Genomic DNA, 22,265 nt, shown 5'->3' with positions numbered 1-22,265 from the left:
GGACCCTCAACTCCCTCCCACTCATTGTCCCCTGACTACCCCCTCCTGGGATCCCTGCCCCTAGCTGCCCCCCAGGATCCCACTCCCTATCTAAGCCTCCCTGCTCCTTGTCCCCTGACTGCCCCCCCAGGACCCTACCCCTACCTGTCCCCTGACTGCCCCGACCCTTATCCATACCCCTGCCCCCAGCCAGACCCCTGAGACTCCCATGCCTATCCAACCACTCCCCGCCCCCTGACAGGAACCCCAGAACTCCCGACTCATCCAACCCCGCCAGCTTCTTGTCTCCTGACCACCCCCTCCAGAGACCCCCTCCCCTACCCTAACTGCCTCCCCCAGGACCCTCCTTGCTCCCTGTCCCCCTGACCCCTATCCACCCCAAACCCCCTGACAGAACCCGGGACTCCCATGCCTCATCCAACACCTCCCTGCTCCCTGACTGCTCCCTCCAGAGACTCCCTGCCCGGGATCCCACCCCCATCCAACTCACCCTGCTCCTTGTCCCCTGTTCTGGTTTTAATATTTTAAACGTGGAGAATGAGGGGTTTAAATTAAATTTAGAAGCAAGGGCTAGATGATGACATCAGAATAAATGTAATCTACAGTACTGATAATATGATGTAGCTGGAGGGTACTGAAGTTATGGAAAAACAGATCTTCAAGAATAAGAATTGTCTTAAACCTAAAATGTATTTGCAAAAGGAGGCAGGGAATAGAATCAGTATAATATTTAATATATAATCACATAAAAGAATTACAGTGAGTTTAATGGACTCCTCCCTACCTCATCAAAAAAACATTTGATGTTATCATATCACTATATATTTTATTCTCCATCTTTATGATTGATATAGACACCTTACTTGTGTTAATTTACCAAACTTAACTATTCACCATGTGTGTCTTATTTTTGTTCATTAGGTGTGAGCATTTTCGTTCCATATTAAATAACAATGATGATGATGTTATAGAAATGAGTGAATTCTCTTATCAAGTTTACCGAGCCTTCCTGGAATATCTGTACACAGACAGCATCAGTCTCCCTCCTGAGGATGCAATAGGTAATTGGCATAAATTCAAATAATGTCAAGTTACTGTTAGGAGAGAACTTAAAGTTTGTTTTAATGGGTTCTAGAAAGATGAAGTTGATCATGTTCATTGTTATTTTACTATTCTTTAAACCTTCTTTTATGCTCCATCGCATGTACATGGATGAGGTGGCCCATGCAGCAGAGAATCATGCAGGAGAAGGGGGTTGGCAAAGATGCAGTGGAAGAAAGGGACAGAATGAATGGGAGGGGAGGATGAAATGAACAGCAAATGTACACTGTATTCAAAAAGGACCACCATTTCTCATATTTAAAACAGTTTTAAAAAGACCCTGATACCTTCCTAATATTATCTTTCCATTTGATGTAGTTGCCACAGACATTATTTGACCACAAATGGGAAGGGAGCTGGCCCAGATCATCACTGAAGAGAGGGGAGATGGTTCACTAAATAATCTCTGTTAAAATGTGATGCAAACTGCAAAAAAGGTGGAGAACTTGTGTCTTAATAAGTGTGAACTCTTCAATCCACATAAAACCTTTTTGGAGGTTTTATGTATAAGTGGATCATGGAATCATAGAGAAACAAACGGATAAATCTGAAATACAAGTTTATATGGCTTGCATAAAGACAACCAAATATCTGTGAATTTTCTACCTAATTCTCAACAGGGCTGCTAGATTTGGCAACATTCTATAGAGAAAATAGATTGAAAAAGCTTTGCCAGCAAATTATCAAACAAAGCATTTGTGAGGAGAATGCAATTGCTCTTCTTTCAGCTGCAGTCAAATATGAAGCTGAGGTATGGAAAACTTTTATTTGTACTAGAAGTTCTTTAGTGAGAGAACTGTTTTTCAGGACATGGAACTATTTATGGTAACTATTTTTTGCAACTAATGAACCATCACACATAAAATTGTAATCAAGTTCTCTGGCTTCCCTAAGCATTGACATTTCCCCTTTCAGTCCCTACAAAATCAGTATGCTAATGTCATCCTCCTTCCCCACTGACTTGATTGTGTCAGTCTCCTCTTTGAATTCTTTCACTGTCTCCTCATCTGCTCTGACATGACGTTTAAGCTTCTCATCACCACTTAGTACGTAACTCTGCCAATGCCACTTATTCACCTTTGAGTTTTGCATCACCTTCTGACCATGTTCTTCCATTGTACCTTCACTGTCCATTTGTCAGCTTTTCTGCACAATCCTCTCTCTACCTTCCACATGGTCCCCTACACAGGATATGACCTCCTTGGGCTATCTTGTAAGGCCCTTCTCTGTATGCATTTGTTCCTCTCTCAAAGATTGACTTTTCCTATGCTGCTTACAGTGAATGTTTACATGTAAACCAATTGCCCGTTGTTCCTTTTCCCCTAACCTGTGTCTTCTCATCTGTCTATTCTTGGATTGTGAGCAGGGAACATCATTCTAGAATGTCTGGAAAGCACCAATAGTGTAATGGGCTCTACTTTAAAAAAAAGATTTTATCTGCAGATATGCTAACATTTTATTCTGTGAAAGAAGTTTGCCTTTTCTTAATTTTTCAGTACTATTCAGTCTGCAAAATATCTGTAGTTTGGTATTTACAGGATATTTGAATATTAATTTTAGATTTAATGTATCATTTCAGCCTAGTTAAGGAAGGTCCCTTCATGAATACATCAAACTCCCACAGATACTAACACAAGTTAAATATGTGCATTGAGACTAAATTTGTTACGGGCCAAAATATTGCCAATTCATTGATTCCAGTATAATAGCAGTCTGTTTAATCCAGTGGTGAATTTAACCCATCTGGTTGGTAGGGAACCACATATGTGAGTAAATGGGTGTGCTGACTGAACAGCAAAAATATTCAGTAGTGCTAATATCTTGGTTTATTAATTACTTGCAAACCCAGTTAAATCTGTCAGCTTGGCAGGTTTTTATAATGTACAGGTTCCCCCTTATTAAGAAATCAAGTCACACTGGGAGACCCAAAGAATGGCACTGAACTGAGAACTTTTAAAATGTTTATTATTTCTTTTGTTTCGTTTTGCCTTTCTAAAGAAGCCAGAAGGGAGGGATTTAAATGAGAAGAATGAACATGTCTGGCGAGGCTGGATTGGTAGTCTGTTCCATGCACAGAGGGCAGTGAGGGAGAAGGGGCAAAAATGGAAGTAGAATAAGGGAGTGTTGAAACTGTCGTCATTGATGATATAAGTATGACAGGATAAAAAATGAGCTATAAATTGGGATGCATTTGTGCAGAGCTTGAAGATGAGGAGACAAGAAGTGTTCATTCAATATGGAGGGGTTGGACGATGCGGGTGGGGGTGACATGGTCAGATTGACAAAAGGATAATTTTGGCTAGAGGCAGAGCAATGTGGGGAGATAATGGCATCTCCACCAACCTCACGAGAATAGCGTAGCTGAAATCGAATATCTAAAATCGATTTACTCACCCGTCTTCACCGCGCGGGATCGATGTCCGCGGCTCGCCATGTCGATTCCGGAACTCCGTTGGGCTTGGTGGAGTTCCGGAATCGATGTAAGCGCGCTCAGGGATTGATATATCGCGTCTAGATGAGACGCGATATATCGATCCCCGAGCAATCGATTTTAACACGCCGATACGGCGCGTAGTCTAGACGTGGCCTCAGTAATAAAAGCAGAAGATGACCAGGGCATTAATAATTGTAACATTAGGGACAGAAAAGAAAGGTCAGATTTTTAGTGTTGTGGACACTGAAGTGAAAGATACGGTGGTGTAGGGAAGCGCAGCAACTTTTAATAGGATAGGTTTTCATTTGAAGTTTGTTATAGAAACTTCAAAATAGATTGCCTCACCTTAAAAATATTCTACACCTTTAATTCTACTTGTCAACACCAGAAAAGGCTTTGATCAACCTGTTTCACTTGGAACTATTACAAGTGAAATTGTGTGTCATGCAACACGTAAAACTAGCCTGGACAAAGCGCCTGTGAATATATTGTAGGAAACAGGTGGTGATGGCAATGGACTGGATGACCTCATGCATGTTTTCCAGCTCTGCCTTCTGTGATTCACAGTTTTAATTAGCAACTGTAATATTCTTTCAGAAATTTTGTATTGTCCTTTAGCACAGCCATTGATTATAAACTGAAGGAGGTAAGCACTGTTAAAACTGCAAAAACAGTGAAAGTGTAGGATAGTGTGTCAGCACCTTAGCTGCAAATGCTTTGTAAGACTACAAGGTGCAGAAATGTAAAACATGAAATTTCTCTCTAGAAATCATCAGTTCATAAAATAAGTCTATATGTAGCAGTTGGAAAAGGTACCAATGTTCAATTTCTAATTTATTTTCACTTTATGTAATCAACACAAGTAAAAGATGTGAATATGCTGCAGTTCTCAGCCTTAATATGAAAAATTAATTGACTCAATTGACTTTACCAAAGATAAATTCATCCAGAAGTAATAGTCACAAATAGGACATCTTCGAAAATTCTGTGGAAATGCTTGCTGAAGTATTGTCTGTTTGTAGGAGTAGTTCTATGCAATTGCTATTTTTATAGCACATTTCTAATGTACTGTGAGCTGGATTGAAGATTAATTAGCTGTTATTTATACTACAAATTAAAAGTTACGATTTCTTTACTAGCAAAATTATTAAACATCATTCCCCGACTGGCCAGTGAAGAGAATTTTTTTTCAGTATAGCAGGGAAGCAATCTGCCTTAATTTTCTTTCAGACAAAGATTGTAGTACTCCTAGGATTCCTGGAATCTGGAATGAAATTTAAGATGTCATTACATTTCCCATGCACTTTTACCCCTTACTTGTGCCACTTTCTTTTGTATTTTTGGCATTTCCTTTTTTGTTGTTGTGTCCCCCACCACACACACACAGTTTTTTGTGGTTCCATGCCTTTTCCCTCTGGGCATTTTTTTCATTTTATTCCCTTTTTCTTTTTAAGCCCATTTTTATAGCTGTTGGTCTCCTTTTTTGGCTTTAATTGCATCTCTGCAGAGGCAGCAGACTAGAAGCATTTAACCCATGGAAGGGACTACAAGGGGAAATGAACTAGCATCTTCCCAAGTTCCCCTCTTCCCTCCTGCCCAGTGGGCAATACTTGTATACTTCACACAGAGGGAAACTGACTAGGATTAGTACATTTCTTTTTGCAGCAAGCTTCAAAGAGGTTTCAGATTGTGAATCATGATGTCAAAATATTGCCTTGCGGCTAACTCTGTCTGTAATGTGCTTGCTGCAAAGGGCAGGCTAATTCCTTTTCCTTCTGCAGAAGTTGTTTGCACAGGAACAAGCTGCAAAAGGGACAGGTCTCAGTGCATAAAGAAAGGGAATGCTGCTAGAAGGTTGACTGGACAAGACTGATTGCATGGTCTACAGAACATATGACAGTCATCCACGTTGGACCTATGCTGAGAATTTTCAGAAAATCTCACTATTGATCTAACACTTGTACTAGTAAGTCTAGAACAAGACAGTTATTTTTACCATCATGTCTAATCCAGCTGCTACACATGTTGCAAAACACACATTCAGATGTCAACATGTATATCTACATCCTTGTGAGGCTAACGTGTCCTTTCATTAAGTTAAATATTCAGGGTAGTGGAGGCAGTTAATTTGGGGTTCCACAATGGCTAGAAAATAAATTGTATTTTTGACAAATTTTGCAGATGGCCACTTTTGAAGTTAATGTGGGTAAAGGAGGGAAGGAATCATTAGCCTTTTTCCAGGCATACACTGGGAAAATTGAAGGCTCTATTGTTATATGATGCATTTATTTATTTTTGACTGTACAAATAATTTTGAGAGTAATTGCATATGATTGCACCTTTTGCATTTTTATATTGTGTCTACCTTCAAGTTGAAAGACAGAGCTGATCAAATTATGTTAGCTGTCTCCTGTTCACGTTTGTGAGTGATCCTGATTTCTGGTCATGCATAAGGATTCATCATATAGTTCATATGAATAAATTTCATCCTGTTGTTTTTGAGGTGGTCACTTAGATTACCAAACCCTCTGCAGACTAGTCAGCCACAGGGTATGCTATCTGGTTGGATGACTGAAACTTTTTAAACAGGAGAATGATGAATGACACATTTTCAGTATCAATCATTTCTACTAAAATTCATAAACTTTCCAAATTCATAAACATTTTTTGCAGTCTTCCACATATTCTAAAAGCAACCCCATGAACAACAGTGGAGTGAAGAGAAACAGTTACTTACTTTAATTGTGATTTTTTGAGATGTGATGCAGATGTGTATTCCACTTAGGCATGTGCGCACCCTGTGCACCAGAGCTGGAGAATTTTGCCAAGCAGTACCTATAGGAGGGCAGCATTAGCATCTCATGGCCAGAGCCCCTCCCCTGGCTATATGAGGCAGCACCATCTGACCCTCCTCAGTTCCTTCACATTGAACAGCCAGAGAGTTGACTCTGATGCAGAGGAGACAGAGGGTGGGTCGTGGAATAACAGCTGCATCAAATCTTGAAGAACCACAGTTACAGTAAGTAACAGCTTCTTCTTCAAATAGATGCAGCCACGTATTATTCCCTTTAGGTGACTCACAAGCAGTACTCCCTCGGCATTGGGCTCAGAGTCTAGCTAAACAAGGACCAAAGGACCGCCTTCCCAAAGTTTGCATCTGCTCTGGATGCCACGGTTATGCCATCATGGTTTGTTAACATATGTATCGACAACCATGCATCAGTCCTGCAAATATCCAACAGCGAGATGTCACTTAAAAACGCTATTGACATAGCTTGTGCTCTTGTAGAATGTTCTCACTCCCGGAGTGGGTGCGTAGCCAAAGCCATTCATATGCAGTCTCGATGCAGGAAGTTATCCACTTAGAAATCCTCTGGGAGGAGACTGCCTGTCCCTTCATACCATCTGCATGTGACATAAACAGATGAGGTGAAACCAGAAGGGGTTTAGTCCTATGCAGATAGAAGGCGAGAATTGTCTAATGTCCAGTGTGTGAAGATACTGTTCCTTCTCTGGCGATGAATGCAGCTTAGGAAAAAATAAAGTAAATATACCACCTGGTTTTGGTTAAATGGGGAAACCACTTTAGACACATGAATGGATGGATGAAAGACTGAGAGTGCCGATAGATGCTCCCTCAATGAGCTAAGCAAAAGGCCCGACCACTGAAGATGCAGCAAATACTCCAAGATGACTATATTTAGAAACGCTGCCACTTTGCCAAATAGGCTATCCTAGTAAAGGGTGTTCCACTACTGAGTAGGACCCTGTCAACCAACCACTGAGCATTTCTCTTCCTTATTCAACCACAGAGCAGTCACGCCATGAGATGTAGAGAGCTGAGCGTGGGATGCAGTGTGACTGTGATTCTGCATGAGCAGGTCAGAATGGACAGGAAAGGATATGGGAGGCTGAATCGATAGTATGAGGTCGGAAAATCAGCACTGCTTTGGCCATGCCGAGGCAATGAGGATGAGCTTGGACCCTTCTGCTTTCAGCTTGAAGATGACCTATGGAATGGTCGGAGTTGGAGGAAAAGCTCATAGAGGAGCCGACTGCCAGCTGAGGTGGAAGGCATTGGTCGCGAAGCCTGGACTGAGGCCCCCTTGAGAGCAGAACAGCTAGCATTTCCTGTTGACCCTTGTAGCAAACAGGTCGCTCGATGGGACGCACCACCCTGCAAATATGACTCGCAGAACACTGGGCTTCAAAGACCACTTGTTGAAGGAAAACTTCCTGCTGAGATGGTCTGCAAGATGATTCTGGGCCCTAGGCAAGTGATCGGCTATTGGAGTTCTACTCCTGTCAATGCAGAACTGCCACAAGCTAATTGCCTCTTGGCAGAGTACCCTGGAGTGTGCTACCCTTTGCCTGCTCACATACTACATTCCGGGCACCAAGTATGCTAGTGCCAGAAGTGGTGTGGACCCTGAAGTCTACAGCAGTACCAAAAGGGCAGCTGATGGTGCCGAGGTGGAAGATGGTGAAAGTCACCCTGGTAACATCTGCAGTGCCAGCTGCAATGGTGCTGAGAAGTTTCCTGGTGCCCAGGACTCTTGCACTAAGCCCGGTACTAGCCCTGTTTCCACAGACTGTGGAAGGGGAAATTTCAGGCTGCAGTGCCAACAGCCCCAAGGGTTCAGTGGCCCATCCAGCCAACAGAGCTATAAACAATGCAGTCCTTGCCAAGTCCTGGACCAAAGGAGAGGTCAGGATGGAAAGTCAGAGGAGGACGTTAACTATTTGGTACGATGCCAGCATGAAAACAGTTTGTGCTGGTATCTCCCTCATCAGTACCGAACTCAATAGATACCTTGGGGCCAGAACTAGAGTTGACAATACAGGTCTCTAATGCCCCTGCTCAGTGCCAGGGAGCAGTTAGAGGCACCCACACCATCCCATGGGCCGGCACTAACTCCATGCCAATCCACGCTCTTCCTGGGGGAGGCAGGAGAGTCCACAAGACCTGGAACAGTCTCAGTTGGTCTTATGTGAACTTTTTCCTCAGCATGCTCAACAGAGAATGGCTCCTTCCTCCTTCCCCCCCGTACTTCAGAGCACGAGGCAGTAGCACTCTTGGAACCAAGGGCAACAACCTCGGATCTGACAAGGCCCCCAGTGCTGAAGCAGGCCGCATGGCCTGTTTGCTTAAAACAGCACATGTTCGCAGTTCCTTGTCCACCTGAGTCCGTTTCATGAACAATTTACAGACCGAACACTGCTCCTTGACATGGGCCTCACCCAAGCACAGCAAAGACTCTATGTGGGGATCATTATTAGGAATCGCTTCCCCACACAACAGGCAATGTGTAAACCCTGATGAGGGCATCACAGGGAAATACTTAATTACATACAACTAACATTAAACTAATGGTATGACTAATTACGTATAACTAGAAAAAACACTAAATTAGTGGTAGAATGTGAGGTTAAGAGCACACACAGTTCCAACTCCAGCCATTGGTAGTAAGAAGGCTCTAAGGGGGTTTGGAATGGTGCCGCCACACATAACCAGGTGAGGGACTATGGCTGCAAGGTGCAAGTGGTGCCCCTGTACAGCTCCTGCTAGGCAAAATTTTCCAGTTCCAGTGGCCGTGGCACACTCACACCTAAGTGGGATACATCAGTGAAGCTACTCTAAGAAGAACCCCAAGTTTACGCATGACATCATTTGCAAATATTTTCATATTTGTCTTTCTACTTTGAAATCTAAGAGTAGGAGTGCCTTCCTTCCCTTCGCCAACTCTTCCCTTCCCATCCATCTTGTGTCCTAGGTCAGGCATCCCTTCACTCTACCCCTTCTCCAACATACTTTTACTGTGCTACTATTGCTTCAATCATCTTGCTGTTTTCAGTGGATTAGGGTTGATATGGGAGCCTCCTCTTTTGATAGTTAACAGGTTTTCAGGAAGCATGGCCTTGAGTTGAGCTTTAGGAAGAAGGAAGGATAGCCGGATATCAGCTCCATAACCAATCAAAACAGTGGCAGCTGCCTTGACAAGTTTCTGGCCTTGCCACTGTAATGTTTTGTTCTAGGTATTATTTAGCATTTGTAAACAAACATTCATGTGGATATTGTTGGGATGAAAGACAGCCAAGATGTGAATGCTCACTTAAATTTGTAATATCTTATTGAATAACTCATAACCTTATTTTGTTCCTAGGACTTAGAAGAATTTTGCTTCAGGTTTTGTATAAACCACTTGACTGTAGTTACACAAACTACAGGCTTTGCAGAAATGGACCATGACCTCTTGAAGAACTTCATTAGCAAAGCAAGCAAAGTAGGAGCTTTTAAAAACTGAAGAATGCTTGCTGCAAAGGAAGATTCTTTCATGGGAACACTTCCCCTTTGAAAAACTTATCAGCACTCAGAATGCCTGAAAGAAAAGAGGACAACATCCATTAAAGTCAGTGTCACTGTCGATGGGCAGATTTAGTAAGCTTCCAAGTAATGCACAAGCTTTGTGAAGATGGGTATAATATAGAATAAACAATAGATATAAACAATCTGCCAACAACTTAGGTTTAAAAAAAAAATCCTAATGGAATAATTAAGTTTTCTGTTAAAATCAAGTGGAATGGTCACTATTTTCCATTTGTAGTCCTTGTTTTTTTTTCCATGAAATATTTTCAAAAACAGCTCTTTAACATCTTCATCTGAGTTTACTGGATAGCATGAAGCTGGCTGTTGCTAAAGCTTCATTATGCACCTTTAAGGTCAATGAAAGTAAATGTTCTAAAAGAAGGTTCCTTTCTGGTTAATTTATCACACCCTCTAGAGAAGTGTTGAGATAGAAGCTTGTTTTGCTAAATATAGGATAAAGGAATACATCATAAAAATCCCTCTTAAAAGAACCAGTAATATAAAGGAAAAGCCACAGAATGGATACTTTGTACATTAGGAGCAGCAAAGGCTCAAGAGAAGACTATGCTGAATTTAAGTAAGTATGAAGGACTTATTTTAAAGGGCTAGTTTTTAGTTCTTGGCTCTTAAAGTCATTTTCTCAGACAAAAAACAATTGGTTCTTTTTTCCAAGTACTCTATCTCACCTTTCCAGTGGAACAGTAATTTCTAATTGGTTTTGTCACGTAATGAGTTATTTCACTGTTAGTTTTGCTGCTCAGAAATGCACCTCTTCACCTGCCATGAAAAATAAACTCAAACTCAACAAAAAGGAATTATCCGTTGACTTTTCTGCAAGTGTTTACAGATAAGACAGGTGCTTGACATGAATTATGTGTGTGGGAGGAGGGATAGGGGAAGTTATAAATCAATTCAATGATTAAATCATGAAAGTTAAAATCAGTCTTTTCAAGTGGTAACCAGGTGCCATTCAAACACTTGCTAAAGCAATAGGTGGAGGAGGTTTCAGTATGCTATGCTTGCATGGAAAGACTTTTGCACTGTAACACAGGATGTTGAGATTATAAAATATTTATCAGTTTTGGTTTCTGTTATGATACAGAAGACTTATTTGCATGTAAATTACTTAATCTAATTTCTGTTAAAAGAATAGGTGAACTGGCTTCAAAAACTGATGGGCTAGTGGTTAGGACACCACACTAGCCTTGCTCTGTCATAGACATCCTTTGTACCCTTGGGCACGTCTACACAGCAGCTGGGAGATGTAATTCCTAGTTCTGGTTCCATACACCTGCTAGCTCTGTTCCAGTTAGCACCTAAAAACTGCAGCGTGACCATCCTGGTGTTACCCCAAAACCAGACCTATGGTACCACCAGAATAGCTTATCTATTGCCCCCTCCTGGCTTTAGCAGAGGTTCCCTTCCAGGTAGCCTCCTAACTTATTACTCTGTTTCTGCAGAGTGAAAGGGGACCCGTTCTAGAGGAATTACTCAGGTTTACTAGAAGTTTCTTTTTAGAAAAAATCCCCAGAGTATCTTAGACCAGTTACCCTTGGGAGGACTCGGATACAGCCTTCCAATAGAATTGGTAGATACATAGGCAGTACTTTTCCAAAAGAAAGTATCTTTAATTACAGTAGCACACTGATGATACCTGGCTACAATGTAATCTAAGCATAAAGCTCTGGAAATAAATCCCTTAACACAATTTCTTAATACAAATTTTAAAATATCCCAACTGCAATGTCATACAATTAGAACAGTATTAAGTGTTGCACCCTGCATACGGTGATCGGCCATGAGCAGTCGCCGAGTGCAATCTTAAAATCTTCAACTTTATATATCTAAAACAATCTAACATTCATAACACACACCTTTATTAACCCAGACATACATACACATGCTCATTAATACTATTTGTGTTCTGTATTTTAACTGTACCTAGCATGCTTACTTACCGTAGGTGTCTGTCCCTCTGCTCTCTCAGGGTCCGTTCTGTTCTATAACACAGCCAATACAGTTACTTTTATTTTAATTCTTGCCCAATTTTTAGGTAATGGTGGCAAAGTGATGTTTTTAGTGCTGTGCTTAGGAAACAGAAGTGAGCTGCTCCAAAATCTCTAGTGTCACTGGACTGAGCAGTGGCTTGGGCTAGTCATCTGAGAATAAGCCTGCCTATGCCCCTGGGTATGCTTGGACAGCTAGCCTGAGCTGCTGTGGCCACAGTTATTTTTAGGCACTAGCTCGCGCAGAGCTAGTCCATGTACAGCTACCCAAGCTGGAAATAACATCTCCCAGCTGCTGGGTAGAAGTACCTTTAGCCTATGTCTCAGTTCTGCCTCTGTTAGGAGGGGATAATAGCACTTCCCTAACTTACAGGGGTTTTGTGAGGGTAAATCTATTAACTTCTGAGATGCTTAGAAATGATGGTAGATAGACCAGATTCAACCCACCACTAGAAATATTCTTTAATCTGCTGTGTCACTGTTGTCTAACTAGTAGAGCTGGTCAAAACTTTTTCTGATGGGACTTTTTAATGGAATGGAAAATGACCTTTTGTAAAAACAAACACACCAGTTTCATTTAGAAATTGTTTAAAACACATTTTGGTGAGGCTAAAACATTATTTTGGACACTTCTGGAACAAAATATTTCAACTTTTGGTTTTGGGACCACTGTTTCATAGGAAATTTTGAAACAGTAAATGAAACATTTTCAGCTGAGATAAAAACAGGTTTTCATAAAGCTCAATTTGCAAGAAACTTCAAAATCACAATTTCCTGTGAAATGAAAATTTAGGCATCTGTATTCTACTAAATAGTCTGCATGGAATGACTAAGGAAACAAGGATGCGTTTGTAGATGAGTCTGACAGGAAAACCAATTCTGAGCAGTGTCTATCACCCTTTAGTCACTTTGCCATGAGCATTATTTTAGGTCATGCTGTGCACACCAAAGATTGGGCTGTTTTCTTTCAGGCTTTTTATTTTTGTAGTAGTGACCCTGGGGGACTAACTCTTGGAGAGAACTTCTCTGCAATGAGGTTTGTTTTGAGGATAAAATGCAGACATTTTGATTTGTTCTTTCAATGAGGATTTTATGCATTTAATTCTTGACCCGGACAATTTAATAGTATTTTTATACACTGCTATATGCACATGTAGTAAAAATATATTTATTTAGCTTTCATTCACATTACTCATTAAACAAGTTACTTTCCTTTGCACTTAAGGGTCCAGCGTTCAAAAGTGTACTGACCTGATGCCTGGAAACCAAAACGCATGTGTGTTTATACAGGTGCATGCTTGAACAGCAATGTGAGGACACTAAATCCAGCCTGGGCGGTAACAGTTTTATATTTTTTTGTTTTTGACGATTGAGGATGCTGCCGCCACCACTCCTCTTGACCTTGGAATGGGATCCATTGTTAGCCAGTATTAAATGTGTTTCCGGAGAATCCAGTTCAGACAGCAATGAAAAAATATTTGTAGACATTTTGGACTGTAATCCTAGACAGGTGAGGTATTCATTCAAAAACTTGACTGATGGCCTAAAATATCCTTGGACAGCTAAACAAGAGACTCCTCCAACTAATCACTGGGGAAAACAGGCAAATAAATATTTCTTGAATTAAATGGAACTTAAAAGGAATAAAAATAAACTACTACAATAAAGAGGCTATCACAGTGATTGATGTTAGTAGGTTCAGGCCCATGGTATTTTCTGGGACTCACCTTTGGAATGATGGAGCTTTATTACAAAGCTTGTTCACTGTGTAAATTGCTGTAGTATAAAAATGCTTTTTATATAAACTGAAGATAATTGTTTCCTTGGGATTACTTTGTAAAATAAAACCTTTATCCATTAGAATGACAAATTTTGCTTGACCCCTAAGATGTATAATATTTGTAGCCATATCATAATATAATATCCAGCCAACTTCAGATTTCTGTAAAAACTCATATGGCTTAATAGACAACTAATAAAACGGTTATATTTAGGATCTTCACCTTTGACCTACTTACTTTTTATTACAATCTAAAGCCTACATCGAATTGCTTCGACCATTCTTAAACAGCTGTTTATTACTTCTTTATCAGCACGTTGTGGGGATGAGGGGAGAGAAATCGGTAACCTACAGGATAAAGATTATAGTTTAAAGACCACAGTCTTTTTCTAAAGGCTCATTTACATGTGGCAAGCTGGGGTGAAAATCTACCCGTGCACTAGCCTGCTGCACCACTAGGTATCAGTGCAGACCCTGCTGTTATGCACTAGAAGTTCCATAGTGCCCTTTGAACTACTCCTCTTTCAAAGCAGGGTAGGACCACTGAGTACTACAGAACTTTAGTGCCCAGCAGCAGGCTAGGGAGGGGTAGACTTATAGCCCAGCTTCCAGGGGGGCAGGAGGGAGGGAAATGACTAAGTGTTTGTATAGACAAGCCTTTAAAGAAATGACTGTTAGACTCATAAGCAGCAATAAAACCAATGTCTGCACAAAAATGGGGGGAATTTGATATGAAAACAGATTTCAAGCCTTTCAAAGAAGTTAATGCAGTAGTGAAAAACAGTGATTGCAACTAGATGAAATGCCTTCTGTGTTTTTGACATCCACTTCTGCTTGGTAAAGACGGTTTGTTTGTTTGTTTTCAAAACTGTATAAACTAAACTTGTTACATTTTAAACTATTCAAATTGTATCGTGTGCTGGTTTCTTATAACAACACAACCTTCTACAGATTTCACACCATTTCGTGCACTTTTATAATTGGTTTTTTTTTTTGGCCTGCAAATAACTGCAGTAACTCTCACATCCTCTAGCGGGTACACATGCTGTTTACTTAAACTTGTCAAGAGTACCAGTGTTTTGGAAATATAAAATTCTTCATGTATACATCCACATGAAAGAGCTGAAGTTGCACTGTTGAAGAGGAGCATAAATAACTGAATACAAGTTTTTTTATATTCTGTTTCAGTAACAGTTAATCAGAGAAGTTACTCTGACCTTTAAAATACATCATATCAGGAAATAAGAGGACATACGGAAGGGACCCAGACATGGTTAAAACTGCAGGGAGAAAAGATCTCTAGTACTATTGTTTGTCCAACTTTGGATCCTTAAGGCAGCTGGATTTCCCTTTCTGGAATAAAATTGCAAAAATACTAGATCATTTTGAAGAGCTGTGTGTGAGGCAGTAATAAAAGTACTAATCTGAAATGTCAAACTTTCAAATTCCTCTAATGGCAATTCCAGCATTTACTGTAACTCACCAGAAATATCAAATGTACTGCTTGGAAATTGTATTCTGACAGTTAATATGGTCATTTCTGTAAACTGGAGATAAGATATTTTGCTGAAAACGTTTATGTTGCTAGGTGAAGGTTTGGGTTAAAGCAGTAAGAAGAAAAGGGACAAATTTTGCTTATAGCACCCAGGTGCAATTTAAAGTCATATGTGCTGATTTTACAAATATTCTGGTCAGCACTGCAAAGCTAACATAGCAACAAACTTTGTATTCAGTAAAACCTTACTGAGAAGATAGATAGTTTTAAGCTCTAAATGGCAGGGACCTAAGTTAGACACAGCAGAGCAACAGCTGACCGATAGAGGAAGAGAAAATGATGGCTACAACAGTAAGAAATTTGTGAAATAACTTTCTATAACATACATCTTACTTGCTTTCTTTGTGGTTTGTGTGTGTTACTAGTTGGAAAATCAGTTAAGAGGGTCACAGTGGTAAAGTAAACAAAGCACTATTCCATTCTGCTTCCTGTGTTATCAGTAGAACTTCCAATTAAATTGTAATTCCAGATTCTTTAGTTGGTGTCACGGAAGAAGCAGAAAAAGTAACCTGATTTTCAGGTGGAGTCTGCATTGTTCCATCTGCAGTTGCACAATCTAGTGGGTAGGCCTAGACTGGGTAGCTGGAGACTTGAGTTCTCTTCCCGTCTCTGTCCCTGCCATTGACCAATTCTGTTTCACCCCTGTGCCTCATGGTCCCCTCCTGCCCGTTGTCTATTTAGATTGTAAGTTCCTCAAAGCAGTAACTGTATATGTTTGTACAGTGTTTAATACAGGGGGGTCCTGATCTTCACTGGGGTTTTGTGTGCTACTGTAATACAAATAATGATAATGCTGATAGAAAATATAGTTAGAAAAATCTAAAATGAACTCAGACTGAGGGAACTAATGGAAGTTTGGTAGATGGCTGAGGGCCCAATTGTGTATTTAGATCTAGATCCCTGCACATGTACAGAGCTTCACTGAAATCGATGGCGCTCTGCTCACACCAGTTGTAGGACTGCAGCCTAAGCATGAAACAGAAGCATGTTATTTCCACATAATGCTTTCTTATTAACTTTATAGCTAATAAAAAAGGAAGTTACAATGATCACCAATAAATCTTATTAAAGCTGTTTTATTTATCTTGAAAGGAATGAAATCCATTAGTTGTACAATATGCAACCATACACTTTTAAATGTAGTCTTCAGTCTACCTGAACAAAAAAAGTACATTGTCACAGTAGAGAAAGGATAGCCTGTCTAAGTACTGAACTCTGCAGCATACTACTCCTTGCAGTTCTCTAGCCAGCAAAGTTAATATCTGGGCACTATTCGAACTGCAGCTGTGGAGCTTAAAGTCAGTGTATCCCATTATTTGTAGTATATTTCATCTGTAAACTCTGCAAATAATAATAATAATAATAATAAGCAAAGAAACCTAAGATACTCACACTTCTGTACATCCTTCAGGAAGCTGAAACCGTATTCAGACTTAAAACTTAAGGTAACTTTTGTTTCAAAGTTCATCAAAATATTTCCAAATCAATATACTGTTGTACAGTTTTTAAAAATTGCTCTATGATTAGATTTTGACTGACAAAAACTGATCTTTAAAAAAACCAGATGACACTACCAAAAGTGTTTTCTATTTTCAACTAAGAGATTTCTAAATAAGTTACCCACACAAGATTTTTTTTAAAAAAACATGTTTCTGTGTAGTAAAACCCAGGTGCTTTTTTTCTACTGTATCTACTTTAATTTAAGCAGTTGCACAAAACTAAATCTTCATAAAAATGAACGGATAATTCTAAAGGCAGCAGTCATCAGAAAGCTCTGCTAGAGCTGCTTTTTAGACTGCTAGAAGTAAAAAAATGTTTATACCTTTATACTAGCAAAACATCCACAACTGAGTACCTAGTTTAAAAATGTATTTGTTTAGCAATAGTTCAAGTAGCCTTAAAAGTTGTGCCTTTTTATGGAGAGAGGGAGGACTTTGAGCAAATTTTCAGATCTGGATGCTTCACATGTTAAACTTGATCTAAATATGAATTTGGGTGTACTTTGGAAGTCAGGCTATTCATTCTTAGGAGGACAACTTGAGGCACACAGGTTTAAGTTACTAAAAGTAGGTTCTGTTCCCATTTCTTGGCAAAACTGAGTAAGCTAAATCATTGACTTCAAGCAAATCAGTAGTTGTAGAGGTCATTGCAAGAAACTCCAGATTGGTAACAGTATGATTCCATTTCATGTGCATTTTTCTTATTTTTCAGGATCCAGAAATATCAGAAAGTGTACTTTGAGTGTTTTGTATCGGGGGGAAAAAACGATGTCCCTGGAACACACTTACTCTCTGAGTAATTCATACTCAGGTTCAAACTGGCTAACAGATGACCAGCAGTGTAACTGTCCACTCAAACTGTGAGGGGAAAAAGTACTAGAAGATGTTAAGAATCTGAGGTATCTGTTATTTGTGTCAGTAGTATGGCTATGTGAGTTTACGTTACACTTTGTTTGCATGTTGTACTTAAAATGGCCGGGCCTAATCCTGCAACAGTGATGACTGCATGTATAGTAAAGTTAATGGGCCTTAGCATGGTAATTCTGTAGTCTGAAGTCGTTGCAGTATCTGGCCCCTAATTCACAAAATATGCAAGTCGTGCATAAAATTCCAACATTAAAATGAAATCTAATGAACAAAAGAATTAGTGCATTTCAAATCATTCTATCTAACTTTATTTTTGATAGAAAAGTTCAAAATAAGTGGAATGAATTGGCATTAAATGAACAATGTTGCAATAGGAAGCTGAAAAACTCTTCCAAATCCTCAAAAATATATAAATTAATAAAGTCAGTGGCTTACACTGTGTACATGCTACATCATACGGCATAATATAATGAAAAACACTGAAGTAAAAAAAAAAAAAGCCAAACATTTTAAACTAGCAATTGATCATAAAAAAGTAATTAACATGGTGGCTGAAAAAGAAAGACAAATGCAGAGAAGCATGCATGGCACCGCATGGTCCTGAGAAGATGTTCACTTTTCTTCAGTGGCTGATGTATCAGTTCCATCATTTAGTTTTTGTTTTTGCATTCTTGTTCGAGTAGACGCTAGAGAAATGTTACAGTAACTTTACCACCTTTTATAGTAAATCAACTTGTGCAAAACAATTTAAGAGTGTATTTATTCATGATACAAAGAATTTAACTTTTAGCCTGACAACTTTTCTAAAAAAGTTAAACCCTAATTTGAACCACAAGTACTCAAATATTTACTTCTGAACTACTTGGATAATTCTGACTTGCCAGTTTATTTTACAGCCTTGAAGAACTGTGTACTTACATTGGCTCCTATTACTGTAGTATTCAAACTCTTTATCTCTCTCTTTCCTGAGATAAGGTAGGTCAACTGAGCCCTATATGTGGGTTAAATCTTTTTGTTGCTCAGAGATAGCTAATACCTCGATCAGAAAAAAGCTCATTGTCGGAAGCCTGACTCACCAACTTCCTCTAAAAGGAACTTTTTGAAAACATCAGTAGCTAAATAACCACACAGTAATAAAAAGTAACTAGATATAATACTAGAACATCAACTCTTAAACTTTGCAACTAGTAAACTACAAACAGGACTGAACCAAATTTTGTTCCCTACCCTAATTTAACAAAGAGATATGTAGAGGTGTTTGTTTCAGCAGACATGCCTGTCTTAGAGAAGAACACAACTGTTTTTGGTGGGGATAGGCGTGGGCATATCCACTGATTTATACACAAGATGTGACAAGCAGTGAAAAACTATACAGTTAAACCAATACTGAGAGCAGTGTTCTCAACCTTTCCTGGTTACTGTACCCCTTTCTAGAGTCTGAAGCCCAAGTCCCACTGCCTGGGGCCGAAGCATGTAACTTAGCTTTATGGGGCCCCAGACAATTTCCCTGCTTGCCACCTCTTAATGCTGGCCCTGCACTTGCGCCCCCCAGAAGCACTGATCTAGATCAGCAGCTCTCAAACTGTGGGTTGGGACCTCAAAGTGGGTCACAATCCCATTTTAATGGGGTTACCAGGGCTGGCGTTAGACTTGCTGGGGCCCAGGGCTGAAGCCTGAGCCTCACTGCCCAGGGCTGAAGCTGAAGCCTGGGTGGCGGGGCTCTGGTTACAGTTCTGCTACCTGGGGCAGTGGGGCTTGGGCTTCAGGACCCCCACCCAGGTGGCAGTGCTTGGGCTTTAATCCCCCTACCCAGGGTGGCAGCACTCAGCCTTTGACCACCCCCACCCCTCCTGGGGTCATGTAGTAATTTTTGTTGTCAGAAGGGGATCATGGGTGTAATGAAGTTTGAGAGCTCCTGATGTAGATGAGTTGATGTACCCCCTGGAAGACCTCTGTGTAACCAGAGGTACTGGTTGAGAATGACTGGCTTAGAGGACTGACAAGATGTGGTCTCAAGAGGGAGGGTTTTTTAATTTTGGTGGGTGAGAATTTTACTTGAAAAGCTGAAGGGAACCCTGTAAAAGAAGAAAGCAATGTTGATCTGACTGCCTGTAACCACATCCAAGGGAACATAAAATGTTTATTATAGCTGATCTGTGGTGTTTCAGTATTAAAACAAGGCAATGTACAAAACTATGCAAAATGCAGTCTTCTGTGCATATACAGTTAATGGAGCACATGCCTTCCATGTACTGAAATCCAAAGCAGTTCACCTGGTCTCTTTTAATTCATTGTAATTTAGTACAGGTGACTTTCCGCTGGAAAATGTTTAGAAATACACCTCGGTGTGACTGCTTTAAAAGGTGGACTTTAATACAGATTTCACCGCATGGCTATATGAAACAAGCAGAGATAGAAGACAGTGAAAAGATAAAGCACATTAAGGTGTAGCCTAAAGAGTACCACTCTACCAAAAACTGCATCTGAGACCCGCCATCAAATGTAATATGTAGCCACATAACTTCTCAGCCCAGGAAGCCTTCTGATTTTGGGTGTCCTCCTTTATCTTCCGAGGTGTGAGTCCTCCGTATGCATTTTTAATGTAGTTTAAGGCATTTGGAAATGGTGTCTTTATAGGCTTTTATGCTGCTGAGTCTGGGATTGAAACAGGATGAGACGCAAGCATTTTATCAGCTGTTCTATCCTTTTCTTGGGTATCATGAATCTTCTCTTGAAATCCAGTGTGCATAGCTGATTTTTTCTTTTCATACTTGAAGTCATATTTTAAAAAAACAGCTACTTTCTGGGATGAATTCTTCCTCTGTATTATTTTGTCCCTGTGGAATATGCAGTATAGTGGCTTGCTAGAGCATGCTATACAGCCCCAATCCTGCCAAGATAACAGGTCACTGATGGTGAAGAAGTGTGACAGACCCAGACCAGTGGGGTACAGGAGTCTGGTAGAGGGCAAATATACTGGTCACTGGATGAATAGTTTTCTGTTCCCTGAGTGACCAGAGCAGGGGCTGCACTAGAGTAACCAGGAACCTGCTAGAATCAGTTAAGGCAGATAGGCTGATTAGAAAACACCTGCAGCCAATCAAGGCAGGCTAATCAGGGCACCTGGGTTTAAAAAGGAGCTCACTCCAGTCAGGCTGGAGGAAGCCAGAGGAGAGGAAGTGCGTGTGAGGAGCTGGGAGCAAGAGGCACAAGGAGCTGAGAGTGAACTGCCGGAGGACTAAGGAGTACTAGTGTTATCAGACACCAGGAGGATGGTCCTGTGGTGAGGATAAAGAAGGTGTTTGGAGGAGGCCATGGGGAAGTAGCCCAGGGAGTTGTAGCTGTCATGCAGCTGTTACAAGAGACACTAAAGACAGCTGCAATCTACAGGGCTCTGGGCTGGAACCCGGAGTAGAGGGTGGGCCCGGGTTCCCCCCAAACCTCTCAACTCCTGATCAGACACAGGAGGAGTTGACCCAGACTGTGGGGAAGATCACTGAGGTGAGCAAATCTGCCAATAAGTGCAGGACCCACTTGAGTAGAAGAGGAACTTTGTCACAGAAGGTAATACCGTTGAGTGCCTGCAGCACTAAAATAAGGGTGGGATCTTCAAAAGTGTCCCACATTGGCCTAACTGTTCCTCTTGAACTTGAGGAATTGTACCATTCACTTCAATGGGAACAGAGCTGGCCAACTCTAAGCACTTTTGAAAATCCCACTCAAATCCCGTCAGACATCTCATTTTAGGTCTAATGCTTTCAACAGGTATGTGAATATGATCTGCCAAAGAGGCCCTCTTGGGAACAAAGGACTGAATACTAATGAAATCTGCACTTTAAGAACAATGCACCAGTTTCCATGACTATGAGATGAAAGAGCTAATGGGATGTGAATTGTTTTATATCTGCAACCTCTCTCTCCACCAAAAACTGAAAAAGGTTCCAAATAAAAATGTAAGCCTTCAAGGATGATTCCTTCCTGGCCAATAGGAGTGTTCTCTTTTCCTGCACAGCCTGTTTTCTTTAGCTCTTCCTATTCAGAAGCATCATGGACTTTGTGTCCAACTTCTGCAAGAACGTTGAGAGAGTAGGTTATTCCTCCTTGATGACAAATGCAATATGGCCTGGGATGTCAGATACGTCAGCTCTGACGACTTCTGATGCGTGATCCAGTGGAGAGCAATCGACATCATATTGTCCTGTTTGATCTTCTATACCACTCTGGACAGTAGTGGAATTGGACAGAAGGTATAATAGGGAATTGGGATGACCAGTCCAAGGACAGAGATCCACTGTTGCCACTTTCTGGAGGTCCTTTCTCTGGAGAGGTTTTGCAACCTTTGCTGACACTGAATACTATGTACTAAACCAAAAGGGACTATTTGTATAAGTAAGTACCATTTGATTGACTGAAGGGTGAAAAATCTGGCACTACAGCGCCGCCTCCACAGGCCGCCTAACGCCTTCCGTAGCGTCCACAGGCCCCCTAACGCCTTCCGTAGCGTCCACAGGCCCCCTAACGGCCAGCGCCGCCTCCACAGGCCCCCTAACGCCTTCCGTAGCGTCCACAGGCCCCCTAACGGCCAGCGCCGCGTCTGCCTCTGTATGATCTAATGATGAGAGAAAGCCTCTTCATAGATGGGGATGATGCCAAAAT

General features: G+C 40.8%; 2 protein-coding genes across 10 annotated transcripts in view; one reads left to right on the top strand and one right to left on the bottom strand.

The window, feature by feature from the left end:
* LOC116829365 (RCC1 and BTB domain-containing protein 2) overlaps positions 1 to 14,506 on the top strand; it is an 87,111-nt gene extending 72,605 nt beyond the window's left edge. For all 7 annotated transcript variants that reach the window (XM_075061592.1, XM_075061595.1, XM_075061594.1 and 4 more), the window contains 3 exons: positions 922 to 1,061; positions 1,722 to 1,852; positions 9,700 to 14,506. In XM_075061592.1, coding sequence (XP_074917693.1) covers positions 922 to 1,061; positions 1,722 to 1,852; positions 9,700 to 9,840 — 412 coding nt within the window. In that variant the 3' untranslated portion in view covers positions 9,841 to 14,506. The remainder of the gene's footprint in view (positions 1 to 921; positions 1,062 to 1,721; positions 1,853 to 9,699) is intronic.
* Positions 14,507 to 16,303: 1,797 nt separating this feature from the next.
* The window catches only part of RB1 (RB transcriptional corepressor 1), a 163,026-nt gene continuing 157,064 nt past the window's right edge, over positions 16,304 to 22,265 (bottom strand). For all 3 annotated transcript variants that reach the window (XM_075061588.1, XM_075061587.1, XM_075061589.1), the window contains one exon: positions 16,304 to 18,295. In XM_075061588.1, the coding sequence (XP_074917689.1) occupies positions 18,222 to 18,295 (74 nt within the window). In that variant the 3' untranslated portion in view covers positions 16,304 to 18,221. The remainder of the gene's footprint in view (positions 18,296 to 22,265) is intronic.

This window comes from Chelonoidis abingdonii, chromosome 1, assembly GCF_003597395.2.
Source record: "Chelonoidis abingdonii isolate Lonesome George chromosome 1, CheloAbing_2.0, whole genome shotgun sequence".
Lineage (NCBI taxonomy): Eukaryota > Metazoa > Chordata > Testudines > Testudinidae > Chelonoidis > Chelonoidis abingdonii.
The sequence above is the reverse complement of the archived record's forward strand: the minus strand, read 5'-3'. Positions and strand labels throughout refer to the sequence as shown.